The 27,249-nt window shown below is 52.8% G+C and overlaps 2 protein-coding genes and 1 long non-coding RNA gene across 3 annotated transcripts in view; 1 reads left to right on the top strand and 2 right to left on the bottom strand.

Moving 5' to 3' along the window:
• WNT2B (Wnt family member 2B) overlaps window positions 1-20,575 on the top strand; it is a 42,645-nt gene extending 22,070 nt beyond the window's left edge. Inside the window, exons 2-5 of the mRNA XM_037885071.2 lie at window positions 2,181-2,401; window positions 10,083-10,360; window positions 13,135-13,399; window positions 19,520-20,575. Coding sequence (XP_037740999.1) covers window positions 2,181-2,401; window positions 10,083-10,360; window positions 13,135-13,399; window positions 19,520-19,749 — 994 coding nt within the window. The 3' untranslated portion in view covers window positions 19,750-20,575. The remainder of the gene's footprint in view (window positions 1-2,180; window positions 2,402-10,082; window positions 10,361-13,134; window positions 13,400-19,519) is intronic.
• LOC122463470 lies at window positions 1,431-5,900 on the bottom strand. Its single transcript, XR_006286883.1, has 2 exons — window positions 5,837-5,900; window positions 1,431-2,483 (listed from the first exon to the last, which is right to left on the bottom strand). It is a non-coding gene; the product is annotated as an uncharacterized LOC122463470 (long non-coding RNA).
• Window positions 20,576-22,637: 2,062 nt separating the features above from the next.
• The window catches only part of ST7L (suppression of tumorigenicity 7 like), a 49,839-nt gene continuing 45,227 nt past the window's right edge, over window positions 22,638-27,249 (bottom strand). The window contains 5 exon segments of the mRNA XM_043533643.1: window positions 22,638-22,727; window positions 22,729-22,861; window positions 22,863-22,904; window positions 22,906-22,972; window positions 22,975-23,002. Of these exon segments, the coding sequence (XP_043389578.1) occupies window positions 22,653-22,727; window positions 22,729-22,861; window positions 22,863-22,904; window positions 22,906-22,972; window positions 22,975-23,002 (345 nt within the window). The 3' untranslated portion in view covers window positions 22,638-22,652.

The following is a 27,249-nucleotide window of genomic DNA, read 5'->3' as shown; positions in this document are numbered from 1 at the left end:
CATGTTTGCCACTACAGACAAGCCTGGGCTGCCAGGGGATGGAGACCATCCAGAACAGCAGCAGTCAGGGTTTTAAAACCCAAGTGTTTTGGAAGGGATAAACACCCCTGCTTTGGGCCAGGAGTTAGCCTCCAGCTAATCGGGGGTGAGGGGAAGAGACATTCCCCAGGGGCAGGTCATCACTGTCGCTGCTAGTGCGGGATTCTTTCCCCTTCCTCCGAGGCAGCTGGTACTGGCTCCTGGCAGAGAGGAGGCTGGTCTAGATGGACCTGAGTCTGAGCAGACAAAGCAATTTTAATGCTTTTTGTGGTCCTTACCCACTGATCTTGATTCTTCTATGGAGTGGCAGTAGGGGGCTGGGCTGCCCTGCCGATTTCTGGGATGTGCTTCCATATGCAGGAAAAAAGGGGGAGAGACTGTCAGTGGCTATTGAGGGCAGATCCCTCTACCCCCTGAATGTGTCACAAAAGAATGGGGCAAAAATTGGGATCTCTAGAGCCCAGGGTCACTGTTACCCCCAAGATACACTGCAGGGCTTCTACCCTATTCCATGTGGCCAGCTGAAACCCCTGAATGCTGTTTGTTCTGATGTCACTGCCTCTCAGCCCACCACTGTGCTGCATGTCTGCTTCATCCAGCTGTTGCTTCCAGTCAGCCCTGTGGGTCATGCTCTCTGGGGCAGGGACTGTCCCTTTTCTAGCTTGTCTGTACAGCACCTAGCACAAGAGGGGCCTGCTCCTCGATTAGGCTCCCAAGGGGCTGCAGAGCAGAAATGAATTAATGGTAATAATCAAGTCCTGCCCATGCTGGTTCACGTGTTTGTCCCACTGCTCTGGGCTGGAAAGAGCTCTCTGATCAAATCCTGCAGCCGCCAGCAGAGCTGGATTCGTATGGCAGGAGGGACAGGCAGGGCTAGAGGGTTTTGCATATCAGCCAGTTCCATCAGCTGCCACCGCAGTAACTTATCCCCTGAGCTGAAAGTTCAGCAGGCTTTCACAGACAAATGTCACTTCTGAAAGCTACTGCCTCCCTCACGCACCTGACTTCAGCATCTCAGAAGGGGAGCCTGCTCCCCGGGTTTCTTTGCTTCCTACAGCAATAATTCAGGCCGAGCACACAGCTCCCCTCCTCCCATTCTGGGCTTGGTGCAGCTCAGGGTTATTTTGTTAGACAGAGTCCCTGATGGCTCAGCACTGCAACATCCCCTGCACCCTGCCAGTCTGGTTTAATCACAGCACTGGGAATTTGATACGAATCCAAGCAGAGCGCTCCAGGTCTCCCCATAAAGTACGAGTGGAGCGCTGCCTCCGAAGGAGAAGGGTCTGCTTGCCAGCAGCACACAGATCCTTGTAGGCTGTTTTCCCCATCCTGGCATCAGACAATGGGGCTAAGCTCACGCCACTGGAAATAAAGATTGAATCCCTTCTGCGTTAAGTGCACCACTCTTAAATGGCAAAAATTAGACCTTTAATAAGCAGCCAGGTAGGAAGAGATGCAAGTGTGCAGCAGAGGCGTGAAACTGGGGGGCAGGGGAGAGAATCACCACCTTTGTGCTCACACCCCCACCCACACCTTGCTGCAGAAGCATATTCCACCCACCATCCCTCTGTCATGGTTCCTTTGTGCCATCCTGCTGATGGGGAAAACCGGGGCTTAGCCCCCAGTCAATGTTCTCCCAAAGCAGTCATCGTAAGTCAAGTGACTATATATATCAGCTTCACCAGTAGGAAGCAAAACAGTCCCTCCCAGAATGGCTTCTGGCATGCAGGGAGGGGAGGAAGGCTGGGGAGGTTGAAGCAGCCGGTTGCCTGCCCAGTGCATAATCCAAGACACAGCACAAGAAGGAGAGGAACTGGGGCACACCAAGCTTACCATGGTGTGAGCAAATCATACAGAGTGAATGGCAGTGCAAGGAACAGAACCCAGAACACCTGACTTCCAGTCCTGCCCCACCCTCTTTGCCAGTAGACCCCTCTTCCCTCCCAGGGCGAGAGCTGAAGCAAGAGTCCAGACTCCTGGTTTTTAACACACCAACCCTCATTCCCCTCCCAAAGCTTAGAATAGAACCCTGGAGTCCTGACGCCGAGTCCCCCCTGCTCTAAGCCATGGGACCCCACTCCCTGAACATAATAAAGTGCCTGCACTGTGCTGATTTTTCACAGTGTGTTCTCTTTCTACAGGTACATCGGGGCACTGGGGGCAAGAGTGATCTGCGATAACATCCCTGGACTAGTCAACAAGCAACGGCAACTCTGCCAGAGGTACCCCGATATCATGCAGTCAGTTGGGGAGGGAGCGAAAGAGTGGATCCGGGAATGCCAACACCAGTTCCGGCACCACCGCTGGAACTGCAGCACGCTGGATAGAGACCACACCGTCTTCGGGAGAGTCATGCTACGCAGTAAGTTCTGTCAGCTTTGCCTTTCCCACTTAGCCCGGCCGTGGGTAAATTACTGCTCAGCTCCAACCTGGATGCAGTTTGTCTATGGGAGGGAATTTGGAGAGTTGATTGAAAAATGCCAGTTATTTTTTGCAGGAAATTTTGAAGAACTCTTAAACAGATGTTTCCCCTCTACAATTTCTCTGGGGTTTTTGACCAAAGCATGAAACTGAAGAGCATGTTTTAACCAAAAAAAAGTTTCAAATGTGTTTACAGTTTTCCAATCAAGAACCAGATTGGGTTTTTCCAGCAAAACTGAATGTTGATGGAAAGACTGACTTGCTCTACTCTGCATACAGTGGCAGAGAGAAACCTGGGCATCGCCCCAGATACAGGAAGAGGGTGGACAATTTCTGTTTGACAGAGGAAAGGAGCATTTGCAGAGAAGATTATTACCTAGGATCTATAAAGACCTTGTATAAACACACTGGGAAGGAAAAGAAAACTAGCTAGTCCCTCCCTCTAGATTTAGGAGGCGCTCTGCATTTAAGTTCTTTCATTTCTGAGTCATGGAGTATCTGAAGGTGAGGCTGGAAGTTGAGAACCCACAGGGAGGGGAAAGGGTTGCTAGAGGATCTGACATTGATGCTCCTAGTCATTTGACTGTTGGGTTTCTCCCCATCCAAAGCAGGGGGAGGATGTAATCCTAGAAAGGCCAGAGAGTCAGATTGCACAGCGCTGCTGCATGGCACATTGGGATAAAGCTATGATGCAGCAACCCAGGAAGCCCAGGGCCCGACTGGCATTTCCACCACAGTCCATTCATAGCAGGCACAGAGAGGCTGGATAGCTTTAGACACACCCCTTTCTTGTACCAGCGTGATGTAATGGGACCACCGTAGCACATTGGTTGCTCAGGGCCCAAAGGCATAACAGGCAGGGAAGAGGAGAAAGGGTGGCTAACAAAGGAAAGTGTTACTTCACAAGCACATAGGTCCAAGGGGATCCCAAAGATCTGCTTTCACTGAGGATACCTGGCTCCTTCCCTCACAACTTAACCTCATTGAAAATCAAGGCACCCTATGCCAGGGGCTTACCTTGCCATACATCCCATCTGACAGTCTCGAGCCCCTTCCCTCCCAGACTCACCCCTGCAGCTTGTGGCCTTCACCTCCTGTTTTAAAAGAGCAGCCAGTTCCCATCTCACTTGCACAGGACTCTGAGCACCCCAGAACCCTGCAACTTGGCCTGCTGGACTCCACCACCACCGCTGGGCTCATCTTCCTAGCCCTGCTCCAACCACCGTACTGCCAGACCTGATGTGAACTCAGCAAGCTTCTGCCCATCAGTAGGAAGCCAGATGCCCGGTGCCCTTGGTTGGGTGACTTGATGGGAGCCATGGCTCACACCCATCCAGGGGACAGCTGTGTCTCTAACCATGCTGTGCTAGGGTTCATTGCAGCCAGGACAGGATTCTTCCCATGTACCCAGGAACAAATCCCCAGCAGTGCAGCACCCACCCTGGGAAAGAGGATGGCTTTGTGCTTGAGGCATTGCACCAGGATTCAGGGCAGCTGGGTTCATTCTTGCTCTACCATCAACTCCCTGGGGGAACCTTGGGCAAGTCCCATGTCATTGGCACCAGATTTCATGTGCTCAGCTTCCAAAGGGACACTTATGGCCAGACATGCAAAAGAGCCCAGCTCCCAACATGCCATGCCCCGTCTGTTCCAGCAGGCACATCCAGAGCAGTGTGGTAGGGATTACACCTCCTGGAGCAATGCCCAGCTGAAGAGGGATTCAGACAAGGTGAAGGCATATTAACGCCCTTCTGGAGTCTGGGGGACATGCCCTGTGTCCATTGCTACTGAGCCAGCTATCATTCCCTCCCACACCTTCCTACTCCCAGACCCCTGCTATACCCAGAGGCTAAAGTCCCCCCAAAAAGCAGAGCCCCAGAGCCTTCCCAGACAATATCCTCCTCCCCAGCCTCACAGTGCAGCCAACCCCCACTTCCCTTGCCCCCGCTATCCATCAGCTAGGTGCCCTTGTAAAGCCAGCAGCTTAGAGTTCCTATTGTGCCAGCACTCAAGAATCACTTAGGAACCTCTTCTTCTCCCCTTGTTTCTCTGTGGCTCGGCTGCCATGTGTGACAGACTGGGTTACTTCCGTGGAAGCATGACTATTCTCTAAGTTAGTTAGGTGGTAACAGGAGCCTATCACTGTTCTGGGACAGGAGGGGGTGGGGGAAGGAGACACTTCTGAAGAACAGGCGCATATGTAAACAGTAATGGGATATACAAATATTTGGAGAGTAGGGCTGGCCAGGAGTCAGCTGCTCACATGGGAACTTGCTGTCTCCCTACATGACAGGGAAGCCAAGACGGAGAGCAATTAGATCTCAGGACAACCACAGCTTTGGGTTCCAGAGGAGTGGGCCATAGGCCTGGCACTGAAGTGACCCTCCCCCCCAAGATGTAGGGACAAGGAGGGGCAACAGGTGCATTGTACCATAAATCAGAAGGTAATTGCCATGGGTGCAGCAGCGGGACTGCATCCTTCTCTGAAGCCTCCGGCATTGGCTGCTGAACTAGACAGACCATTCTCTCACAGCACTCGGTGGGGCCATTGCTCTGCTCTAGAGAGCGAGCTAGGGAGGAAGGGTACTGACCCCACAGACCATTCATCTGACCTGGTGCTTCTGGTCCTCACTCCCTGGACACAGGTAGCCCAGCCAATTCTGCACTTACACAGATCAGGACTCTGGTTCCCAAATATCCTGAGATTACTTTAAAAAACAGGATTAAAAATAGTGAGTGCTGAGGTCTGTTTTCCACCTGGCCTATGAGCCTATCAGGGCCAGGTTTTCAGGCTACCAGTTGCACTATAAACTTCCTGTTAAAAAGACAAATCAGATTCTCACATAGCACTATGACTCCAGGAGTTGGGGCTTTAAGAAAAAGCACCAAATCCCATGAGACTTGTGACAAAGTTACAAGAGTTAGGAACACCATGAGCTCAAACAGTGGGAAACAATTTGCATCCTGCATGCCACAGTGACCACACTGAACAGATCTGATACTGTAGCTCCTACATCCATGGAAATGACAATAACCAAGGTTAGAGTGTCCACAATGCCCCCCCCCACATTAGCAGTCAAAGTCCAGGGGACCCCAAAAGACTCATTTCTTTTAGGGTAAGAATTCCCAGACTGTTGGAGACACTTTACACCAGAAAGATGCAGGCATCTCCTGGGAGCAGAGGGAAGTGCTTGCTAGGCAGAAGGGCAGATTGGCACTTAGCTACTCTGAGGAGAAGGAAGAGCAAGGAGGAAGAGGGGTGTGGCACAGTGGAGCCACAAAACTGTCCAACAGAACAACAAGACCCAGCTCAGAAAGTTTAAACAAACAATACCAAGACTTATTTTAAATAAAGGCCAATAACAGCAAAGAATACCTTTAATAATGCCACTCAAGCAGAGCCAGGCTCCTCTAGGTAACTCTTCCTCCAGCAGCCCTGAGAAGCTGGTTTGCAGTTGCCAGTTTTATAGAGGGCTTCCTTACCCAGAACCCTTTGCAGGGAAGGGAAGTCCTGCCCCATTTCTCTGGGTGATTGACAGCCCATCCAGCCAATCAGCTCTCTTTTCCTCATTCCTGGTTCTGCAAAACTTTCACCCCTTCACAAGGGGTTCTGACACCCAATGCTATCTGGAGGGAGTGTTTTTAATTCATGTGTGATCAATTGTGGATGAGGCTGGAATCAGAATGATCTAGCAACAAGATAGATGGTCCTGTCCTGTCCCACCCTGCCTGCCCACCTGCCCTCCCCCTCGATACAATGGGTCACATTCAGCCACGGGGCCTGGAGGCCAAGATCAGCTGGGAAGGTGCTTTCCTTCACCCCAGATAACTCACCTGGTGAGTGTCTGAGCACCCCCGGGTAGGAGGCGGAGGTGCTGGCACCCTCACTGCACATCCAGGACTGGCTAGGAGGCAAGGCAGCCTAGGGAGAAGGGCGAGCGGAGGAAGGAGCTAGCTAGACCCTGAAAGATCCCAGTGCAGGTTACTGGAGGGAAGCTGGCAGGGTGGGAGGAGGCAGAGGGGGAGCACTGTCGGCCGCAGCCTGCATGAGAGATGGGTCCGGGGAACTGTCCCAGTCCCTGACTGAGGCACTCTTGCTGCTGGGTCAGAGCCTTCCTGTCCCTGCAGAGCCAAGGGCAGAGGCTGGGGTTAAACCTCTTGGAGTTGTGGGCCCCCCACACTCAGATGCAACCAATGGCTTTAAGCCCCCCCTGCTCCCCGAATATGATAGAGGCCAGGGACTGCTGGCCTTCACCCCTGCCCACCCAGATGTTCAGAGTGCAGAGCCTGTGACACCTGGAACTGCCTATGCTGAGTTACGGGGCGGCCTCCCCAGCCCCAGTGCCGCCCCAGTGCCCCTGGGGCCTTGCACACTCACTGAGCAAGAGAGGGGCAGAAGAGAGCCTTGTGGTGCCCTTCCCATGACAGCCTGGTGGGTAGAGGAGTCGCCCATCCTCTGGGGTGTCCCACCTCTACCCCCGAGCTGGCAAACAGCGAGCAGCAGTTCCTGCCCTGGCAGCCCTGGGGACCCCCCCAGGCTGCGTAACCGGAGGCAGCAGGTGTGCAGGAGCAGGGAGCCTAGGTTGTGGCTGGAGCTCTCCGTGTAACACTGGGCTGAGCACACACCCTGCCGTGCCATTCGCCATGCACGGGGCAGTCACCCTTTCCTGGGCACCTCTGATCACCGTCCGCAGAGCAGGAGTCCTGCCTGGGACACCGCTCCTCTTCCTGCCTGCTACACGTCGCCAGCGGCTGGTGCTGGGGTGTGGACTGCTCGCTGCTGGCCAGCAAGGGGGTCAGATGGTCTGTGGCCCCATCGGGTAGGGCTAGAGGGACCATTCTGATGTAGAGGCCCTGGGAAGACAGGAGCTTTGCTTCATAGGTTGAGAGCAGAGAGACTGTGACCCTGTGTCCCCGAGCCCCCATACACCCATGTTTGTTGGGAGAGCGCGCGAGGATGGAGAGCCGACCGGAGAGCTCTTGGCTTTGGTGCCCATCTGCAGCCCTGGCCAGGTACCCAGAGAACTCTGTTCTTTGAGGCTGCCTTTGAAAGGGTCCCTCCTCAGTGCACCGCTGCATGGTTTTGATTTGCAGCTGCTTTTGCAACATATAAAACCAGCTGTGAACTCAAACTAGAACCGTAGAATACCAGGCAGGCATGCTGTGCTGCTTTGGGGCGTCCTGCAGCCCAGCCATTCGCAGCTCGGGCAGGCTGGGGTTGTAAGCGCTTCCCAGCGCAGGAGGGGGAGATGAGAAGGCGATGGCTGTCCCTGCCCGGGATGGAAGGGCTCCTCTGCTCAGGCTGGCCACAGCAGGGGAGGGAGAGGGAACGGAGGGGCAGAGGGCAGTGTGAGGAGCTGGGAATTCAGCTAGAGGTTTGCAGCCAATGCCCTGCAGAACGCCAAGCTCGCCAGCAAGAGCAGGCACACTGGGCGTGCCTGGGAAATTACCCTGAGAGGCAGGACAATCGGTGTCTTTTCTAACTAATCTTCAATCTTCCCTCACATGGTGCGATTGTACACACCGCCCTTTCCATCAGCTCTGCTCTCTGGCCTTTCCCCTTCCCAGCAGGGCCCAGCCCTTGTGCTTTAAGTCTGCCGCCTCCAGGGCAGTTCCCCTCTCAGCACCCTAACGCCCCTTGGGTCTCTCCTCCGTCACGCTGTCCGTGGCATCCCTCTCGGGGGTTGGACTGTGCGCCCAGGTTCCACTTCGAGCTCATACTCCCCAAGCCCGGCTTTGGGAGGTGAGGGATCTGCCGTGGGGAGAGTTCTGTGCAGGGATCTGCTGGAATCTGCCTCTGCTTTGTTCTTCCAGGGAACTCCTATCTGCCGACAGGCCGCCCCCTTTATCTCCCTGTTCCTTCCAGGGACCTTAGACTCTGACCTCACCAGAGGGCAGCTCTAGTTCGAGCACATCCCAAACAGGACCCCAAGCTCTGTGCTCATCAGAGCCGCCCCCCACGCACTGTCATCCCAGGGAGCTCCCTGGGTCCCTCTCTCAGAGCCGAGTTACACTGCTCCTCTTGTGCTCAGGGTCTCGGGGAACTGTCCAGCAAAGGAGCTCTGAACAGGCTGGTGCAAGTGCTGAATATTGACCAGCAAGGCTGCTGGATAGCCCCTGGGGACTCCTCCAGCTCCTCCAGCAGAGGAGACACTAAGATCCATTACGCTTAGCAGTGCTCCCCATCGCCCACTCAAAGCCCGCCGTGCAGCACCGCTGCATTGCTTCCTGGACTCGTTCACACCCACCCCCCTTTAACAGCCTGTCCTTTGGGCCCAAGTCCCCTTGTTGCTTTTTAACGAGGGTACAAAATGACCGGGGGGCAGAATGAGCCGCTGGAGTTCTTCAAACAGCCAGGCAGCAGGACAGGGTCTTTGGGCCAGCAGCGCACTGCGGCCCGTGGATCCGCGAACCCAGCCCGTTAGCCAGCGGTCAGAGTCCCTCGGAGGGGTAACACACGGGGGTGATTTGTTTTTCACTAGCCGCTACAGGGCCCAATAAGATAGTGGGGCGCCTTTGTGCCAAGCGCTAAAAGACAGCCCCTGCCCCACAAGGCTTTCAGGAAGCATGACACGAGACAACAGGTGATTCCCGCAAATAAAAGAGGTGGCGGGGGCCCAGGTAAACTGTCCTAATTACCAAGCTGCCAAGACCCCAGCCAGCCAAGGGGTGGGCTGGCATGTGATGGGCAGGCTTCCCGGCAGAGCGAGAGGTGAGGGGGCTTTGGGATTGACAACCCTCCAGGATTGTCCTGGAGACTCCAGGAATTAAAGATGAATAGTTCGTTAAAGATTATGTCTTGTGATGAAACCTCCAGGAATACGTCCACCCTAAATTGGTAACCCCAGGGGGCTAGCGTAGGGGCTTAGCAGCCGTTTGCCGGGACCGTGGGCGGAAGCATTTCGTCACTTGAGGGAGAAGTGGAGGTGAGCGATAAAGACCAGCGCGGCCAGGCTGCCAGTTCCCCCCGGCTCAGTGCAGTCGTCACCCCCTCATTGGCAACCACCTGGCTCTGCATGACCCCGTGCCCTGGCTCATGCCGTGCACTGCTCTTGCCGGGCAGCGTGATGGGGGACGAAATGCGAGCGCTGCCAGCCAGCCCCCCGGGTGAGGTGCCCCGCTCACGCTGTTCGGGCTCGCAAGCCAGCCGGGACCCTAGCAGTCCAAAGCAGCTAGCTCCAGGTCAGCTCCAGGCCCTAGCACCCGGCCATGGCCCTGAGGCAGACAGGGCAGGCGTGGGCAGCGCCAGCCAGCTGCCTGCTAAGGTAGGCTGCCTCGTGCGGTAGGAAGATGGAGTCCAAGCAGTGCCCCCGGCTGTGGGAAGAGCAGACGGGCGGAGCTGGGAGGAACTGGTGGCCCTCAGCCCTGTGAGTCTGTTTAGCCAGGTTCAGTTCAGGCCCTTCCTTTTCCCCGGCCTGTGGCCTTGGCCACTTTGACGCCCGGGGGTTCAGCGCCCGGAGAAGCCGGGGGGGGACAGAATGAGGCTACGGGGCCCTGTTGGAGGGGCCTCGGGGTGGGCCAAGCACACCTTGGGGTATCTCTGAGGTTTCCTGCTCTCCTGGGGCTGCCTCTGCCCAAGCCCGGTGCACACCCTCACGCCCGTCCCTCGCTCCCCCCGGCAGGCAGCAGAGAGGCGGCCTTCGTCTACGCCATCTCCTCAGCCGGGGTCGTCTACGCCATCACCCGGGCCTGCAGCCAAGGGGAGCTGAAAGCCTGCAGCTGCGACCCCCTCAAGCGCGGCCGCTCCAAGGACGAGCGAGGGGAGTTCGACTGGGGCGGCTGCAGCGACAACATCCACTACGGGATCAAGTTCGCCAAGGCCTTTGTGGACGCCAAGGAGAAGAAGGTGAAGGATGCCCGGGCGCTGATGAACCTGCACAACAACCGCTGCGGGAGGACAGTGAGTACCAGGGTCCAGGCCCAGGCCAGCGCCAGAGCCCGGTGAGCGCAGCCAGCCCAGGCCACAACCCTGGGGCAAGCTGCAGTCTGGATTCCTACCCTGAAGGGCCCCCCTGTGCCCGGCCTGGCGCCCAGCAGCCAGGGCTGTCGCCAAGCTGTGGGCACAGCTGGTCACACCCCCATGTGGGCTGAGCACCTAGGGACAGCATGGGTCATGGGAACTGAGCAGCAGGACGGGTGCCTGGCAGGAAAGCAGCTTCCCTGCCTAGCTGGGGCATCTCCTCCCCAGCTGGGTGCTCTGGGGTATGATAGCTGCTGGCTGATTCCCAGCCAGAGGCACTAACTCTCCAGCCAGGGGAGGGGGGGACCCCGATCCAGCCCACACCTTCCCCCACCAGCCCCACTGGCAGGAATGCCCTCGCCTGCCTGGACTCCCCGCCCTGGCTGTTTGCAGCACAGCAGTGCTCATTTGTGGGGGGAAGATAAGGGGGCTGGGAACAGCACATCCCGCCCCCAGGGCACAATAGGGCCCCCGTGTTTGGGGTGATTCCCCATTTAACTGGGACTCTCTCAGAGGCAACCAGGCTGGCAGTGCCCCCCACCCCACGGCTGAGCTGCTTGCTTCCAAGCTCTTCTCTGCAGCAAAGAGCCCAGGCTTCTGCACAAGCAGCTGGGAACATGGAGGAGCAGCTAGGGCCAGGTCACCTAGCGCTGGGTCACCTGCCAGCTCCCTGCAGACTCTGGGGAGCAGATGGATCCTGTGGGCCACCAGGGCCTGCCGCCCTCCCTGCAGCCCCACTGGCCTCAAGGAAGGCTGATCCCCGTGTGACATTCCCCAGGGTATAATCTGGACTGCTGAATAGCTGTGTCTCCTCAGTTCTCCACGCTGGGGTGCCTGTCACACTGCTTTACTGGTGAGCAGCCCCTCCTGGCCAATTTACGCACAGCCTCCAGCATGTCACTTGCTTCCAGCTGCACAGTACCGAGTGAATTACATGGCGGAAGACCACCGACAGATTCCTGGCCCCAGCCTTGTCCCCCAGAAACGTGCGTCTTGTACTACTCAGCACTCTGCTGAACAGTGCAAGCTCATAGAAAGTCCATCGTTTCATCAATGGAACATGATATGCACCAACCTTGTGATCCCAAACGGAGTTTCCCACACACTTTAATCCAAACACACTGGTTAAGATTAAGATTAATTTATTAACTACAGAATGATAGATTGTAAGTGATTACAAGTGATGATTCATCAAAGTCAGGATTGATTACAAAAGAAATAAGAGTAAAACACCAGCTAATACCTAACTTAACAAGCTCAGTCAACTGAAAGGCAAAAGGTTTTGTCTTGCCATACATTTACAGCAGTCTGTACCAGCTGAAAAGCCAGCCAGGACCACCGCTCTCCCAGTTCAATGATGCTTTCTTTGTCTTTCCAGCATTGCAGCTGCCATGAGTAGAGATGAGGGAGAGAGAGGTGATTTGAGGCCACTGTCACTCATTCTTATACCACTCTCCCCTCTGAGGATTACCCCCAGCTGGGGGCTGGTGCCAAGTAGTGTCTTGAGGACGTGAGTGTTGAACTGTCCCTGTGATGAAATGTAGATTTCTCGTTCACACCTTCCCTTGCTGGAGAATGGTCGCTGAACTCAGTGATAACCCAGGTGACTGTGTTGATACCTGTCTGGGTGTGCCAGTGTCCCTGAAGAACTGGTTTAGGTCTGCCTGTCTGACTCTGGAACATGTTACAGCAACGTTATACAGTAGAAACTGGTGACTTTACATACACAGTTGATACACACATTTTACCAGGACGATAATGTTCAGCAGATTACAACGTTTCAAATGATACCTAACAAGCCATACTTTGTACAACATTTATCATAGTCTTGTAAAAATGGTGAACATAATACTATTGACCGTCACACCCCATTAGCACTGAAGTCGGGCCTGGGTCTGTGAAAGGGCATCCCCTTCTGGACACAGCCTAACCTCTGACCTGTCCCCAGCCCATGAACTCAGTTTCATAAATGCTGAAAGCTTCCTTCTCTCAATCAGTCTTATCACTCCTCCCACCCCGATTCCAGGATAAACGGCCGCAGGGCAAGACAACAAGCAGAACCACAGACCTGCTTTCAACCGAAGCTTTGTCTACACTGGCAAGTGAACGACAAAACTTTTGTCATTCAGAGGCGTTGAAAAAACCCACGCACCCGAAAGACAAAAGTTTTACCGATGCTTTATGAACAGTGCTTTGTCGGCAGGAGCGCTCTCCTGCCAGCAACGCTAACGCTGCTTGTGGGGGGTGGAAATTGTTTGTCGGCACAAACAGCGGCTACGTTGCACGCCTTTTAGCGACATGGCTGTAGCAACACAGCTGTGTCGCTAAAAACTGCGTAGTGTAGACATAGCCTGAGACGTGTCCTGGCGTAAATCATGCCTGTGGCCTTTTGGTGTCAGAGCTGTTGCAAGGGGAGAGAGGTTTGTGGCATGGCAGAGACCTTCTACCTTCAGTCCCTGCTGCTCGGTTCCCTGGGGTGATCAGGGGGCTTCACAAAAGCCAGTCTTTCATGATTTTCCAAAGCCGCCCTTTGGCTCTTCTGAGAAGGCTCACAGAACTCCCTGCCTCTTCCCATGAGCTACCACCATCCCACGTGGGCACGAAACAGTGAGCAACTCCAGGAGGCTGAACATCCGTGGCTGGGATCTGACTGACGTGAGTGCAATGGGCTGTGTCGGCCCTACCTTTTCCTCATGGCCTCTTTTCTCTCATAGGCTGTAAAACGATTCCTGAAGCTGGAGTGTAAATGCCACGGAGTCAGCGGCTCCTGCACCCTAAGGACTTGTTGGTTGGCAATGTCAGATTTTCGGAAAACTGGGGATTACCTTAGGAAGAAATACAACGGGGCCATCCAGGTGATAATGAATCAGGATGGCACCGGCTTCACCGTGGCCAACAAGAACTTCAGGAAACCCACCAAAACAGACCTGGTGTACTTTGAGAACTCTCCTGATTACTGTGTGATGGACAAGTCAGCAGGTAAGAACCTGCCCCAACAGTTGTCTGCATGGCCGGTGCGGCGGGGAATCTAGCAAAACATCTCACACCCCTTTGTCAGGCCTGCAGCCTCCCACTAACCCAGGGTAGGACTCCCACAACCCATATTAAAGAGCAACCCACCCCTTGAACTATTCGTTCTCAGCCCAATTGTCAAATTTAGGCAGCGCAGGCCTATCTCACCTTGTTACCACTTAGAGAGACAAGGTGGGTGAGGTCTTTACTTTTATTGGACCAACTTCTGTTCTGAGAGAGACAAACTTTCGAGCCACAGAGAGCTCTTCTTTAGCCCAGAACTGTCTCTCTCCCCAGCAGAAATTGGTCCAATAAAAGATATTACCTCCCCCACCTTGTCCCTCTAATATCGTGGAACCGACATGCTACAGCCACACTAGTTACTGCTTGGCATTTGGCTTGCATGTGTAGAGCGCTGCCTAGCAAAAAGTGAGGTTTGAACTGGGGCCGGGGCTGCAAGAGCAAGGCAGAATGTAGAGTAACCTACAGCATACGCTGTGCATTCTCTGCTATTCCATCTCTTTGTGGGAGGTGTCCAGGTTTCAGAGCCATATTTATTCCCTTCTCTCTGCCCTCAGAGGCCCCACAAAACCAGTGAGTTGCAAAACAGCCCCTGAGGGTGTTTACTGTGGAATTTCTCATGAGAAGAAAAAAATTAAAATAAAAAACCAAACAGCATCTTCCCAGCCAGAACAGTCTGTGATTGTGAAAGTGCAACTGGCAGACAGCTGCCACTTGGCCAGGCTGAAAAGCAAGGGATTATGGGAGCTGCTGTAGGTAGCACGAAGGACATGAAGGGGGTTGGCTCTGTCCTGTATGCCTGGGAAATCAGAGGTGCCTCAGGCAACAGGGCAGGGGAGGGCTTCAGCAAAATACCAGCTCAGTCGGCTGTGAATCTTGTCCCCTCCACGCCTACAAACGTCCAGGTGTGAGGAAATGGTGAATGGCAGTTGTCAGACTGCTGCTGGGAAGGAATCAGAAGAGCCCCACACAGGCAGCCCCGCTCTGGGAAGCCCCCAGCCATTTGTAAGCCTGCTTGTTGCTGGGTGTCACTCAAAACTGAGCGAGGGGGTGGTGGCTACTTCTCCTCTGGGGCTTCCAGCCTAATGTACTAATCAGCTCGGAGTCCCAACAGCCCGGGGGGGAGCCAGCCCACTGGAGTTCGCCTTACTGGCCTCAGGAAACTCCTGTCAAATGTCCCAGTGCCTTTCCCCACGTTCTGCCACCCACCCACCACCAGGGCCCTTCACAGCACAGGGCCCAGCTCTGACCAGCACGGGTTTGATCTGGTTACCCTATATGCTCAAACAGTGCATTGAGGGCCCAGGAATATCAGGGAACCATCCCCCAGTATTACCAGGCAGCTGCTGCCCAACCGCTGGTGCCCACACCTGCCCGCCAAGGTATCAGCATGGTCCCTGGGCAGCAGCCCGCACTAGACGTGAGCAAGGGGCAGAAATGCTGCTGGGACAGAGATTTGCATTGCACCGGTTTTCTAGAATTTCAGCTGCCCCAATTCTGGTGTATGTGATCGGAGACTCCCTAGGCCCTTCGTGGACACACTGCTCCAGCACGCAGCCAGGCAGGGTGTGCACGAGCTGTTACTGCAGGCTTTTGAGTCACAGTAGCCACACCGCACGGGCTTGGGGTGACGTGCAGAGAAGCCCAAGTCGCTGTTACTCAGCTTCTGCAGCGAAAGCACCGGTCTCCTGTGTGACGGTTCTGTCCACCAGGTCAAACAGCCCTGCCCGGCCATCGGCTTCCCTGGCAAGGGGCACAGCTCCCCGGACCCAGCCGTGCAGTACCCAGGCAATCTGTGGGAGAGGAAAATAGCAATGAACAAACGGTTTCTACATTTAAATGAGCCACTCGCCCCACATTTATTCTGTGCCTCAGCAGCCCCGAGGTATTTCTACCTTCTAGTCCCACCAGTCCCCTTGACCTCAGCCACCCCATCACACACACATGCAGACCCACGGCTGGCCTCTGCCCCATGTGGAGGGAGCCCAGCCATAGCTGCCGCCGTGTTGCAATCAAGCCAGCAGGGGGCGCATACGCCGGCGGCAAATTGGATGAACTGACAGGGCAGAAGTCGCTCACGACCAGTTCGTTGCTGCCTTTGGCACCTGGCAACCCCATGGAGCAGCACGAAGGTTTCAGTAAATACCATGCACTCTCCTCCGGATGCAAAGCCATGCTCCAATCAACCAAAACACACAATAAACCAACCACAAACTTTGCCATCCTGGTATAACCTTCACAGCAAGCCGGGGCCACTTCAGACATGCCTGTACTTTTAAACTCACAAAGAGGAACAAAAGAATCATCAAGCCAGGCCCAGGGCATATTCTGACCCGACTCTCTCACTCAGACACACACACACACTTCTGACAAGTTAATATTAAAAATTTAATTGTCAGTAGGGAAAAAAAACTCAAATTTTGTTGAATAATTTTTTTCACCATTTGGGGGTTTTTTGGTCTGAATTTTTAATTTGTGAAAAAATTCTAAAAAGCAGCAAAAGAATTCAAAAACGTTTCACAATGACTCGTTTTCCAACTAGCTCTAAAAAGCCCTAACAACACAGCAAATTAAAACCAAATAGCCACATGGTTCATTAATCATGCAACTGGAATTCCATTGCGATTGCAGCCATGCACGGCAGGGCTCTGCGGCTGGACTCGGCGGGTGCGTCTACACTGCAGCTGGGAGCGAGACTCCTGGACCCGGATGACAGACACACACAAGCACTCGAGCTAGCTTGCTAAAAATAGCAGTGTGGATGTTGTGGCCCAGGCTGGAGCTCAGGCTCTCCAACCCGCCCGCATCCCTAGGCGTCAGAGTCCCAGCCACGGCTGTCTACACAGCTGTCTCTACAGTGCTAGCCCAAGTTTGTGGAGTCGGGGCAGGAGGCTCACTGCCACGGGCTCCAAAATGCTGTGCAGACAACCTGCCAAGCTGGGCTGCAAGGCTCACCCCCAGCTACAGTGTAGACATGCCCTGACGTCCTGGCTGTGCCGTGCACCATGAAGTCAGTCAGAAAAGAAACACAAATGAGTTGACTTTTCAGCCTTGCTTGTTTTGGGGGGGTTGTTTAAAACGTGTCCCAAATACTAAACCCACACACAGCACTAGTGTAATGCCAGCAGTCCCCGGGAGATAGGATTGAACCTGGGACCTCTGGAGCTTAGTGCATGAATCTCCACTGCATGAGCTAAAGGCCAACTGGCTGTTAGCTAAGGCTGTAGAGCAGACTCATTTTATCTCTCTCACTAAGTGGGCTTGGTGCCCGTAGATGGGTCAAAACACCACATGCAGGAGGTGTGTGGGTTACACTATCCCCTTCCATCAGAGACTCGCAAAGCACTTTACGCTGCACAAACATCAACCTGCATAGCAGGAAGTGACGAGAGCTGCTCAGGAAAGAATTCCCTCTCCTCCCCCAAGGGGAGAGGGTTTTGATAAAAAAATGAAACCCCCAAATCTAGCACAGTTTCAGTTTAATACCCAAAAGTTTGTTTGTTTTCAATGAAAACATGAAAATTTGTCAAAAATAAAAGTTTTGAATGAAAAACTAACCATTCTTTTTGACAAAATTTCAACCCCCCTCTAGTAAGTATTACCCTGTGTTACCGCAGTGGGAATCAAAGTAGAGAGGAGTGAAGTAACTTGCCCAAGGTCTTGCAGTGAATCAGAGGACAGAGCTGGAAACCCAGAAGTCCTGTCTCAGTTCTTTGCTCTTCCCACTAGACCTTGCAGCATCCGCCAATAGACTCATAGACTTTAAGGTCAGAAGGGACCATCATGATCATCTAGTCTGAGCTCCTGCACCTTGCAGGCCACCACACCTCGCCCGCTCCTGAAAGAGCCCCCTAGCCTCTGGCTGAGTCACTGACGTCCTCAAATCATGGTTTAAAGATTTCACGTTACAGAGAATTCACCATTTACCTAGTTTAAACCTGCAAGTTTAAACTAGTCCTATCTAAACTCTGTCTCCATTTCAGAGGCTGGGAGTCAGCCGGTCTGGCTGACCGTTACACTGGTGTTAATCCAGAGTAACCCCATTCATTTGCACCAGGGCAAAGCTAAGCAAAATCTTCCAAAGCGATCTTCAGTCACTCAAAGTCTCCCTTACCTACCTAGACCATTGCAGAGAGCAATGAACAAACCTTTCAATGGGGTTTTCAGAGCAGCACCAGGCCCCGATCCTTGTTTTTTTTCTTTGTGTGACCAGAGAAGCCTGGACGTCCAGGCTGTGTGGGATAAGAGCAGCCATGCCAGTTCACTGGCAGCTGCAACAGCTTTGCAAAGGCCGTTAGCCCTGCAGAGGACCTCACAACTGGAGTGAGACATTTCCACTTCTAAATCGGGGTTGGCCAGGGCCACTTAACTGGACACTCAAGCCAGCTGTCTGCCAATGGCTTGGTACAGGTCCCAGGTCCAGTAGCTTCCTGCTGTGTATAAACCTTTGCTCCTAGTAACTCAGCCTCTCCAGCCGTCATACAGGATAATTAAACCAGAAGTGAAGGGAATTTGACATGCGCTAGTGGGGAGAGTTCTCTGCATACCTGCCTCAAGGGAGGGCTGCTGTGTGTTCCATCCAGCTCCGACTAACTCACCCCAGGGGAGACAGGACCAGGCACAGCGAAAGAGCAAACCCAGGGAATGCAGAGCCAAACAGCAAAGACGAGAGGGGGGTGAGGGGGATAGCCGTGGCCTGTACCTGGCCCAGAGAACAGATTAGTGCATGGACAGAGAGTGGGGTGGGGTGGGCAGGGAAGATTAGCAAATCTGAGGGGGTGTTTAATAGGAGAGTTTCAGCCATTTTAGGAGGTTGCTTCCAAATCTCCGCCTCTCACACACTAGGAGCTGCCACGAGGGTCTGGCTTCCCAGCCCTTCTGGCTGATGAGCTGGTGCAGCCAGAAGGCTCTGGGCTAGGAAAGGCAGCTGGGAAATCACCCCGGGTATGCAGCGCTTTCCAAATGAGCAGCGGAGAGCCTGAGCCCAGGGCTAGCCCTGGTTGTGCACACAGGTAGAAGTGCGAGGAAGGTCCCCAGGGCAGCAGGAGGGGCTAAGGTAGCAGTGGCTCTCCGTGGTGTTTAAAGCATGCATGACTAGGTATTTCCCTGCTGCTGTTAAGGGGGCTTAGCTGATCCCATTTAGGTCCATGCATGCAGAGGCCCTCATGTGTGGGAGCCAATTCCCCATTTCCCTGCGCCTGGTGCAGTCATTTACACGAGTGGAGAGTGAGTGTGGAATGGCACCATGCCAACGTGGCAGTGGTTCCCACCCATGTTGCACTGGTCTAATCATCAGCCTGAGGTGCAGGATCACGGGGAATTGGGTCCCAGTGATTCCTGAGCACTAGCCAGTAGATGCCACGCTTGTGCTTTTGTTTATGGGCTTAACACAGGATCCTGGACTTCAAGGCAGGCCACTTCGTATGACCAGGCTCTACCATGGGGGCCAGTTCTCAGAGCAGCTTGGGGCAAAGCGTCTCTATTTCTGAATCCATCTGCTCTGTGAGTTCTGAGCCACAGGATACAAATGAAACATGGATCAAGGATGTAGCTGGTTGAAAATTCATCCAGAAAATTGTGCTCTGCATTGCATAGAAAGATGCCAGGGCTGTTGTGTAAGGAGTCACGTCCTCTCTGGGCGGGGGAGCTGAATGCTAATGCAGAAAGACAATTGGTCCATAGATCTGTAAACTTACTGCTGTTAACCCACAAGGCACAGTGCAATCCCTGCACCCAAGAACCTACCATGTAAAGCCAGTAAATTAGGAGCTCATACACTGCTAAAACAGCATGGGTTTGAACTCAGTCTCTCCAGCTTATATTGCAGTAGGGCCTAGTGGCCCCCCAATCCTGACCTGGTCCCATCATGCGACGGGCTGTACAGAGAGAGAGCAAAACAGGCAGGCCCTGGCCCACAGACCTTAGAGTCTAGATGGACAGAGAGCCCCTGATAGCAATGGGCGGGACATCCCCCCAAGAACTATGCAAGGGGCCACCATGGAGCGTTTTCATTCACGGCGAGATTGAGCAGGGACAGTGTAACGAACCCTTGCTTCCTTCCCACAGGCTCCCTGGGGACGGCGGGTCGCGTGTGCCATAAGCTGTCGCGTGGGACGGACGGCTGTGAGGTTATGTGCTGCGGCCGGGGCTATGACACCACCCGCGTCACACGTATCACCAAGTGCGAGTGCAAGTTCCACTGGTGCTGCGCCGTGCGCTGCAAGGAGTGCGAGGACACCGTTGATGTGCACACGTGCAAAGCACCGAAGCGGGCCGAGTGGTTAGACCAGACGTGAGGAGACGGGAACCAGAGAGGGAAAAGCAAAGTCAGGCACGACCTGTGCTCCATGGGCCATGGCATTCCGGGAGCTGCAGTTCAGCTGCATGGCTTTTATTTAATTAATTGTGCAAAGCACTAATGACAGGACTGCATTTCCCAGGAGATACCGTGGACCCTTCCAACTTGCTCAGCAAAACTATCCCCTTCCCTAGAAGGAGTCTGCAATCACTGCGTAAACTGTGAAGCTTCCTCTGCCCATTGTCATCTTGCAAAAGGTCAGTGCAGCTGCTTACGAACTTGAGACCGATCATCGGAATGTGAGTGACTGGTCCCTGCGTGTCCCTAAAGAATTTTGTTGCTATAAATTAAATTTCACCAGGAAACCAAAAAAAAAACCCCCAAACCACCATCACCAACCTAGAGTGAACAATGAAATCCTTGCAGAAAGCTCTCTCTCTTTGCTTTGTTTTTAGCAAGGCCCAAGGAAGGATGTTGCAAAGCCTAAGGAAGCTTGATGGTCTCAAACAGACCCAGCATGTTAATGCACGGCTGCACTATAGACATAAGATGACAAGAGCAGCTCTTTGTAAGTGGACTTTTCTTCCACTCCTCAATGAAGATGACTGGCAAAGTTGCAAATTGTCACCCAAAATCTGAATAACTGCTAAAGGAAAAAAATATCCATCGAGTGAGAGAGAAAGAGAGCAAAGAGTCTGTGAAGATACTGGTAGGTGTTAAAGTAAACTAATATAACAGTGGCTCTTTGTAAAACTCATTGTATGTTGTGTATACTGCTTTATTATTTTAAGATAAAATTCATTATACACTTATATCAGAAACCAGCGCTCTTTGCTTTGTGCATTACTACACATGTGACTGGGAGCGAGAGCTTCTCTGCACAGTCTCCAGTATAGAAACCGACCTGCTTCCCCACTCCGCTTAAAGCCTGGTGCCGTCTTCCAGTGAGATTTCCACCACAACCCCCTGAAATGATCATTCTTGGCTTTCCGTGAAGATCGTCAGCATGCCAGACATGTCCCACCAGAACAGACCAATGGTTCATATACTCCAGCCTCCTGTCCCTACTGCGGGCTGCCTCATGGCAGGCAGGTCTCAGTGTAAGCCGCCTGACTGCACAGTGCACTAGGTTAGCCTCCAGAGCTTCGCTGAGTTGCTAAAACTTCCACATGATTGACCAGAATTGAAGTTGATAGAAAAAAATATTTGTTAGCACCCCACACACACTACCCCTGGCCCCCCACCACCGCAAGCCCTAAATTAGGTCTGGTCTACACACAGAAATTGCACCAACTACCTACGTTTCTGAATGAGTATAGTTCAGTCAGCTCAGCCTTGGAGTGCAGAGACTCTCCATTTGGTTTAAGGTGCTTTCCATTGATTTGTTAGCCACTGTGACCTGGTTTAAGACTTTCCTAACCAGCAGCTCACACCAATGTAACTAGATTGGTTCAGAAACGGATTTAGCTAACCCAGTGTAATGTTTGCATATAGACTGGGCCACTATTTGTGGTGGGCAGTATTGTGCCGTAGGAGTTAACTGTGATGTAGTGTGTCTGATACACTACCTCCCGCCTGGTGGGTTTGCAGCAGTGTATTTACTGGGATACATGTATAGTTCGTTTTTGTGTCATTCTATACAAGTCCTTTAAAGGAAATATATATGAAATGCCGTGATACTGAATCAAATTGTTAAGGATGCCGCTAAACTCTCCTCCCCAAGTTTGCGTCCCTATTTGCCCAGGGCGAGTCATGCTTGTGTGATGGCTGAGTAAAGTGTCACGGGGTTTCCAGGATCAATCATTCTGCTGAAGGGCAGGCGAGTAAACGGCGTGCTGACCCTGTACATTTTCATGCAAGTTTGCAAAGGTATCATAACCCTAAAGCAACTGGAATGAAACCCAACTTCCCTGGAAACATGGCCCGCTGGTTTCCATGGCAATGGACAATTCAACGGTTACATTTTTTTCAGCTGCAAAAAAAAAGGGGGGGGGCAGGTGGGAGTCCTGTCTGTTTTCTGTACCTCTTTGTATTTCCACCACGCCTCAGAGAGCTGGGAAAACTCTCTGATGATTAGCCTCCTTGAGCACTCAGCCGTTAGAGATGCAGCCAGCAGAACGGGGGTAGGGAGGGATTAAAGCAAAGGGATTTTTTAATTATTATTTTTAAACCACGCCTGTGCCGTTTCACTGTTCGGAATGAAGCTCCTGCCCTGGACTGTGATTTTACCCAGCTCTGCCTCAGGAGTGACTAGGCTGAAGTAGTGGGGGAACCAGCTTACCTAGACGCATCCCAGGAATCTAAAGCGTTTGCTGGTGAGCCAAGCTGTGAATCCCTGGCTCCGCGTGGCAAGTTGGTGTGGTATGCCCAGGTGTGGAAGGGGCTCCCCATCTGGCCCCTGCCGAATCCTTTTCATATAGACAAGGTAATGAGCTGAAACTTTAACTAGAGTCTTGTGTGAAATGCAGTGGCAAAGAACTCACCCCTCGGCCAGCCTAGAGCAGGGCCCGTGCAGCACTGGATGGGTGCATGTGTGTGAACACGGACTAGAGGGGGCATTTCATCAGCACTACGAGATGGTACATCTGTTACGGCCCAGTCTGTATCTGCAGTGCGTTACCAGCCCCTGCTGAACTCCTGTGATGGATGAAATTGCTTTCGCCATGTGTGCACTGGGTTTCCACTGCCCAAAAGGCTGGTGCCTCCAGGCACTGATGTGTCCTTTAGACAGGCAGGACAAAGTCTTCTCTCAACCTTGCTTTATCAAGTCCAGATTTTAAACCTGCCTCTTCCAAAAGCCAGGCCGAAGCGCCTGAACTCCTTCGCTTTGCGATTATTACTCACATGTTTCATCCCAGTTAACAACAAGCCATTTTAGCAGCTGTTCCCTAAGCAGCAGGCTCAGGGGCACACGACAATGTACGCACCGTGCACTGGAGCAGAGGCGTTCACTTCTGCGTGGCCATGGTGCAAAGCCATTGTCCCCGGATCTCCGTTTTACCTCACTCTGGGCCTTGTAGCCAGCGGAGAGGGAGCAGAGGCGGTTTCTCTTTTGAACGGTGCTCATGTTAGGCAGTAGAGCCCCCACCAGCAGCTCCCAGCCTCTCTCAGCTGATGCAAGGCTTTGGTTCAAGATCAGGTTTGTTCATCTCTGGTGCCTCCCCTTGGGCTTCCCAAACTCCTCTGGGTTTCCGACATTATGCAATTTTCACAGCGATTTGTTTCCTCGCCAAAGGGTGTTGGTGGAATTCCTGAAGATGAAGGGGAGGAGAAGGGCTTGTACTCCACCCAGGGCATTTCAAACCTGCTGTAGCGGACGTGTTCACCAGTGCAAGATCTAATCTACCAGGAAGAGCGCCCCTCATTTATCTTCATTACAGCCCCACCTGCCATCAATTTAAGACAAACTAATGTGGGTAATGCACCCTGAATGGGCCAGAAAGGACCCCAGTGCCCTCGGAGCGGAAGAAACTTTTCCGTCTCCCTGCAGACCTTTCGGGAGTGCTCCTCTGGCAGAAATACGATGTTGCTGGTTTACAGGCCCACCTGATGAATGATAGGACATGTGCTGCACCTTCATCATGAATTGCCATTAAAGCCTTGGAATATTTTTTCTCCCTGAACGTGGGTGTTCAATATTTTAAAGCAATGGAGAAAAAAGTCTTGAGCACCATCCAACAATGCTGGCAGGCTGCCTCAGCCACTGGGGTTTATTGGCTTTCCCTTCCTAGCTGCAGACCACACCAACTCTACGAGGTTAACCTTGGGAAAGCATCATTTCACGGTGGGGCAGCAGCTGAAGGGGCAAGCCTCTCAAGCACTGGTAATTGTGGCCTTCCCCACCCCTGCATGACGGGGAATTAGAATGACACAGGGCAGTGGATTAAGGATGTCTGTTAGCAGTTATTAGAGAAGCAGCTAGAGGCCCTAAGTGAGATCAAGGCCCCATTGCGCTGGGGGCTGCACATATCTAGTGTGAGACAGTCTCTGCCCCAAAGAATGTATAGTCCTAAATAAACCAGGTAGACAAAGGATGAGAAAAAGGAAGTATTCTCCACACTTCACAGGTGGGGAACTGAGGCATACAGAGACTAAGTGACTTGCCTAGGGGCACACAGGGGCGTCTGTCGCAGAGTTAGGAACGGAAGCCAGATCTCCTAAGTCCCACTCTAGTGCATCACAAGACCGCCCTGCCTTTTGGGTTAGTTTTTTAGGCACGCTGTCGAAGAGGAAGCAAAAATCACAGGGGTCCAAATAAATGCAAATGAAACAATCCACCACTACCAATGTGTGCTTCTCCTAGGGACATTACTGGAGATGGATGAAGGGGAACGAGCAGCCAGAGGCAAAATAATCATTTTTTCTATAGGACATTACAGACAAAAGTCTCAATTCTGGCTCCAATAAGCTTACAATGCATGGTAGACACGAGATGCGTGGGGGAGGTGAATTTTAATGCAAAATTAGGGAGTGACTTGGTTGCACAAGGGGCAGGTAGGGGATGTGTCACTCCTCTGTCGATGCTTACATCTATTTAAACAGGGCAGAAGTGTGACATCTGAGGGACTGGGAAAATACAATCTGAGCTTTAATACTCTCCCAAAAAGGCAATAACAAGTTCTAAAATATTTCGGATGAGCTGTGCCGGATCTGTGCGAGGCACTCACCCGGGTAGAGAGAAACCGTGCAGGCAGGTGTGTGAACCAATGTTGGAATACGTCTAGGAGATCACTCAGGTTGGGTGCTTGTGACCTGCACAGAAGGCAGGAAATGTTAAAGTTATGTTCTCCCCACAAAGATGGTCCTTAGCATGATAGACATTCATCAACCCGCACAGCACTGCGCAGGATTATCCCCGTCTTGCAAACAGCAAGACCAAAGCAGGAGAGTTAAGGGCCAGATCTTCAAGCACAACCCCAGCTGAAACCAATGGGAGCTGCAGGTGCTTAACACCTTTGAAAGCTGGGCCTTGCGTGGTTTGCTTAAGGCCTGAGGAGGAGTCCAAGCAGGACTGCATGCACATCTCAGACCTAGCAATGTAGAAATGTATTCTTTTTTCCCAGCCGTGCATGGGATAAGGCACAGGGCAGGCAGTGATGCCTGACGTTTCCCTGGGTTTGAGTGGGTTGCTTGCATAAACAAAGGAGCTTGTATCAATGATACTGAATCATGTCCAAAGTAGCACAGAAAAGGACAGTGGCGTTAGAATCATAGAATCTCAGGGTTGGAAGGGACCTCAGGAGGTCATCTAGTCCAACCCCCTGCTCAAAGCAGGACCAATCCCTAATTTTTGCCCCAGTTCCTTAAATGGCCCCCTCAAGGATTGAGCCCACAACCCTGGGTTTAGCAGGCCAATGCTCAAACCACTGAGCTATCCCTCCCCCTAGATAGGGATGGTTAGCAGAGGGCTCTCTCCTGGCTCTGCAACCAATTTGCTGTGCAGCCTTGGAGAACTCCCTCTGCCTCTCCACCCGTCTGTGACTACACAGAGGCCATTGTGAGACAGCTAATGTTTGCCCTTTGTTCTATCATCAGACAAGGGATTAGTAATTAAATATCTAGCAATTAGAAATAAGTTGGCTATATGGAACTACCTTCTCGTGCTTAATGTGGAGACTTTCCATTTGCAGGTCTAATGAAATTCAGACCTCCCTTGCACTCTGCTACAAACGGGACCGACAAACTCCCCCTCCATTCACCACAAGCCTCCTTAGAAAGCAGATGTTTTCTATCTGTAAGAGCTTACTAAGGCTGGAGTCTTGTCAGGGGATACTCGATTTCACTCACTAACCTCTCTTAAGTGATCTGTGCTAAGTGTATGGAAAGCCCTCCATGGAAGATCATGTGCTAATCATCCTGAAATTCATCAAGGCCTGTCTGAACCAAAAGACAAGCAGCAGAATTAATTGCTTGATGGATTTCTGAATGGATGTCTGTGAAGCTGAGATCTTGGACAGGACACATAATGAGGCTGGGTAAGAAGTAGGATGCCGTGCTTAATTTGTGCCAGGGCTGAGCCCTGGCACTCTAGGCTTGCTGCATCAGTTATGAATGTAAAACAATTGCTTGAGCCCGGGCACCGGTTTCATTACAAATGAAGCACCGTTTGGATGTATCCTACACTTCTAAATGGACAGAGATTGATTACAGAATTTTCCTCCTCAGAAGCCGGGCATGAGCGAGAGCCAGCACTGCACCCTGGCTACACAATGACACACTCTTCGTAGATAACATGGTGCTAGTTACAAGACATGGTTAAGGTCAGTAACGGGCTCTTAAGGAAAGCCAGGGGGATGCTCCAATGTGCCCCAGCCCTGAAAGTGCCTCCTTGCTGCCATAGACCCATCAACAATTTGTACACTTAGCCAACAGCCCATGCTGTGCGCTTCTCCTGTGTGTGTGTGTGTGGACACAAGGAGCTCTGCCAGCAGCCACTAGCTGTCACCTTGGGAGGGGGTACGCACATGTGCTCACCAAGCAGTCATGCTCCCCCCCAGCAGGGACCAAGCGCCAAGCCCCAGGGTCAGAGTTCTTGGGACCTTTGTTGCATAACCTGTTGTGACCCACGTGGGAGGACTTTGTTTGGTTTGGTTACCGCCTCCAAGTCCATTATTACTGAACATGAGACATGGGAGGCTGCCCCAGAGAGCATTGGAGGAGGGGGAAGGGCTGGATTACGGCCCTGGAGTCTCAGCTGATGACTCAGGACAAGAGAACGCACTAGTCACAGAGTCCGCTGAATGACTGATGATCGCCTACAGCGGGATTACAGGGAACATCTAGACAGCAGGGTGTTTCTGAGCCCAAGCTGTGGTTGCATAATTCAGAGACTAACAAGCACAGAGGAATGCATCACTGGACAATGCTCCAGGGCTAGAGCCAGGAATTCACCAAACAAACAAGGAGCCAAAGACTAAAGAGAAGAGATCCCCTACTCTGAAACCTAGAGAGAGAGAGACATTAGCCCCATGGAACCAGCCTAATAACATGAATTATGGTAGAGACAGTGTGTTACACAGCATCCTCCGTGCACCGAAGGGCTCAGAAAGGGTTTTGCAGGTTTCCAATCCGGACTGAAGGGGACGTGGCTCAGAGGAGAGGCAAAGCTCAAAAGAGACGGGCAGCATGAGAGACAGCAACCCGCCTCTGCCAAGCCACAGACGGCAGGGCGCCCGGTGCCCCGACAGGGAGGGAGGGAGGCTGGTGGCCAGAAGGGCGAAATGGGGCAGGGAGGCAGAGTGAATGGGTGGCAGGAGACCGGACGGAGTGAGACCATAGAGGGTTCAAGGTGGGCGTGGGTTTCTGCTGCCATGATCTCTATAACCCCAGAGCGGAGGGCACAGCGGCAATCACCCTACACTGCAACCTGGATAAAGAACAGTGGAAGCCAGCTGCCCAAAGGCAAACGAGATGCCCGTTCGCTCTTTTGAAGTGCAACATACATGGAAAGCTGGCGCTGCCCATAGGCTGCTGGGCAGGACTTTATACTGCACCTCTT

The sequence above is a fragment of the Chelonia mydas genome, chromosome 21, assembly GCF_015237465.2.
Source record: "Chelonia mydas isolate rCheMyd1 chromosome 21, rCheMyd1.pri.v2, whole genome shotgun sequence".
In the NCBI taxonomy this organism is placed as follows: domain Eukaryota; kingdom Metazoa; phylum Chordata; order Testudines; family Cheloniidae; genus Chelonia; species Chelonia mydas.
The sequence above is the reverse complement of the archived record's forward strand: the minus strand, read 5'-3'. Positions and strand labels throughout refer to the sequence as shown.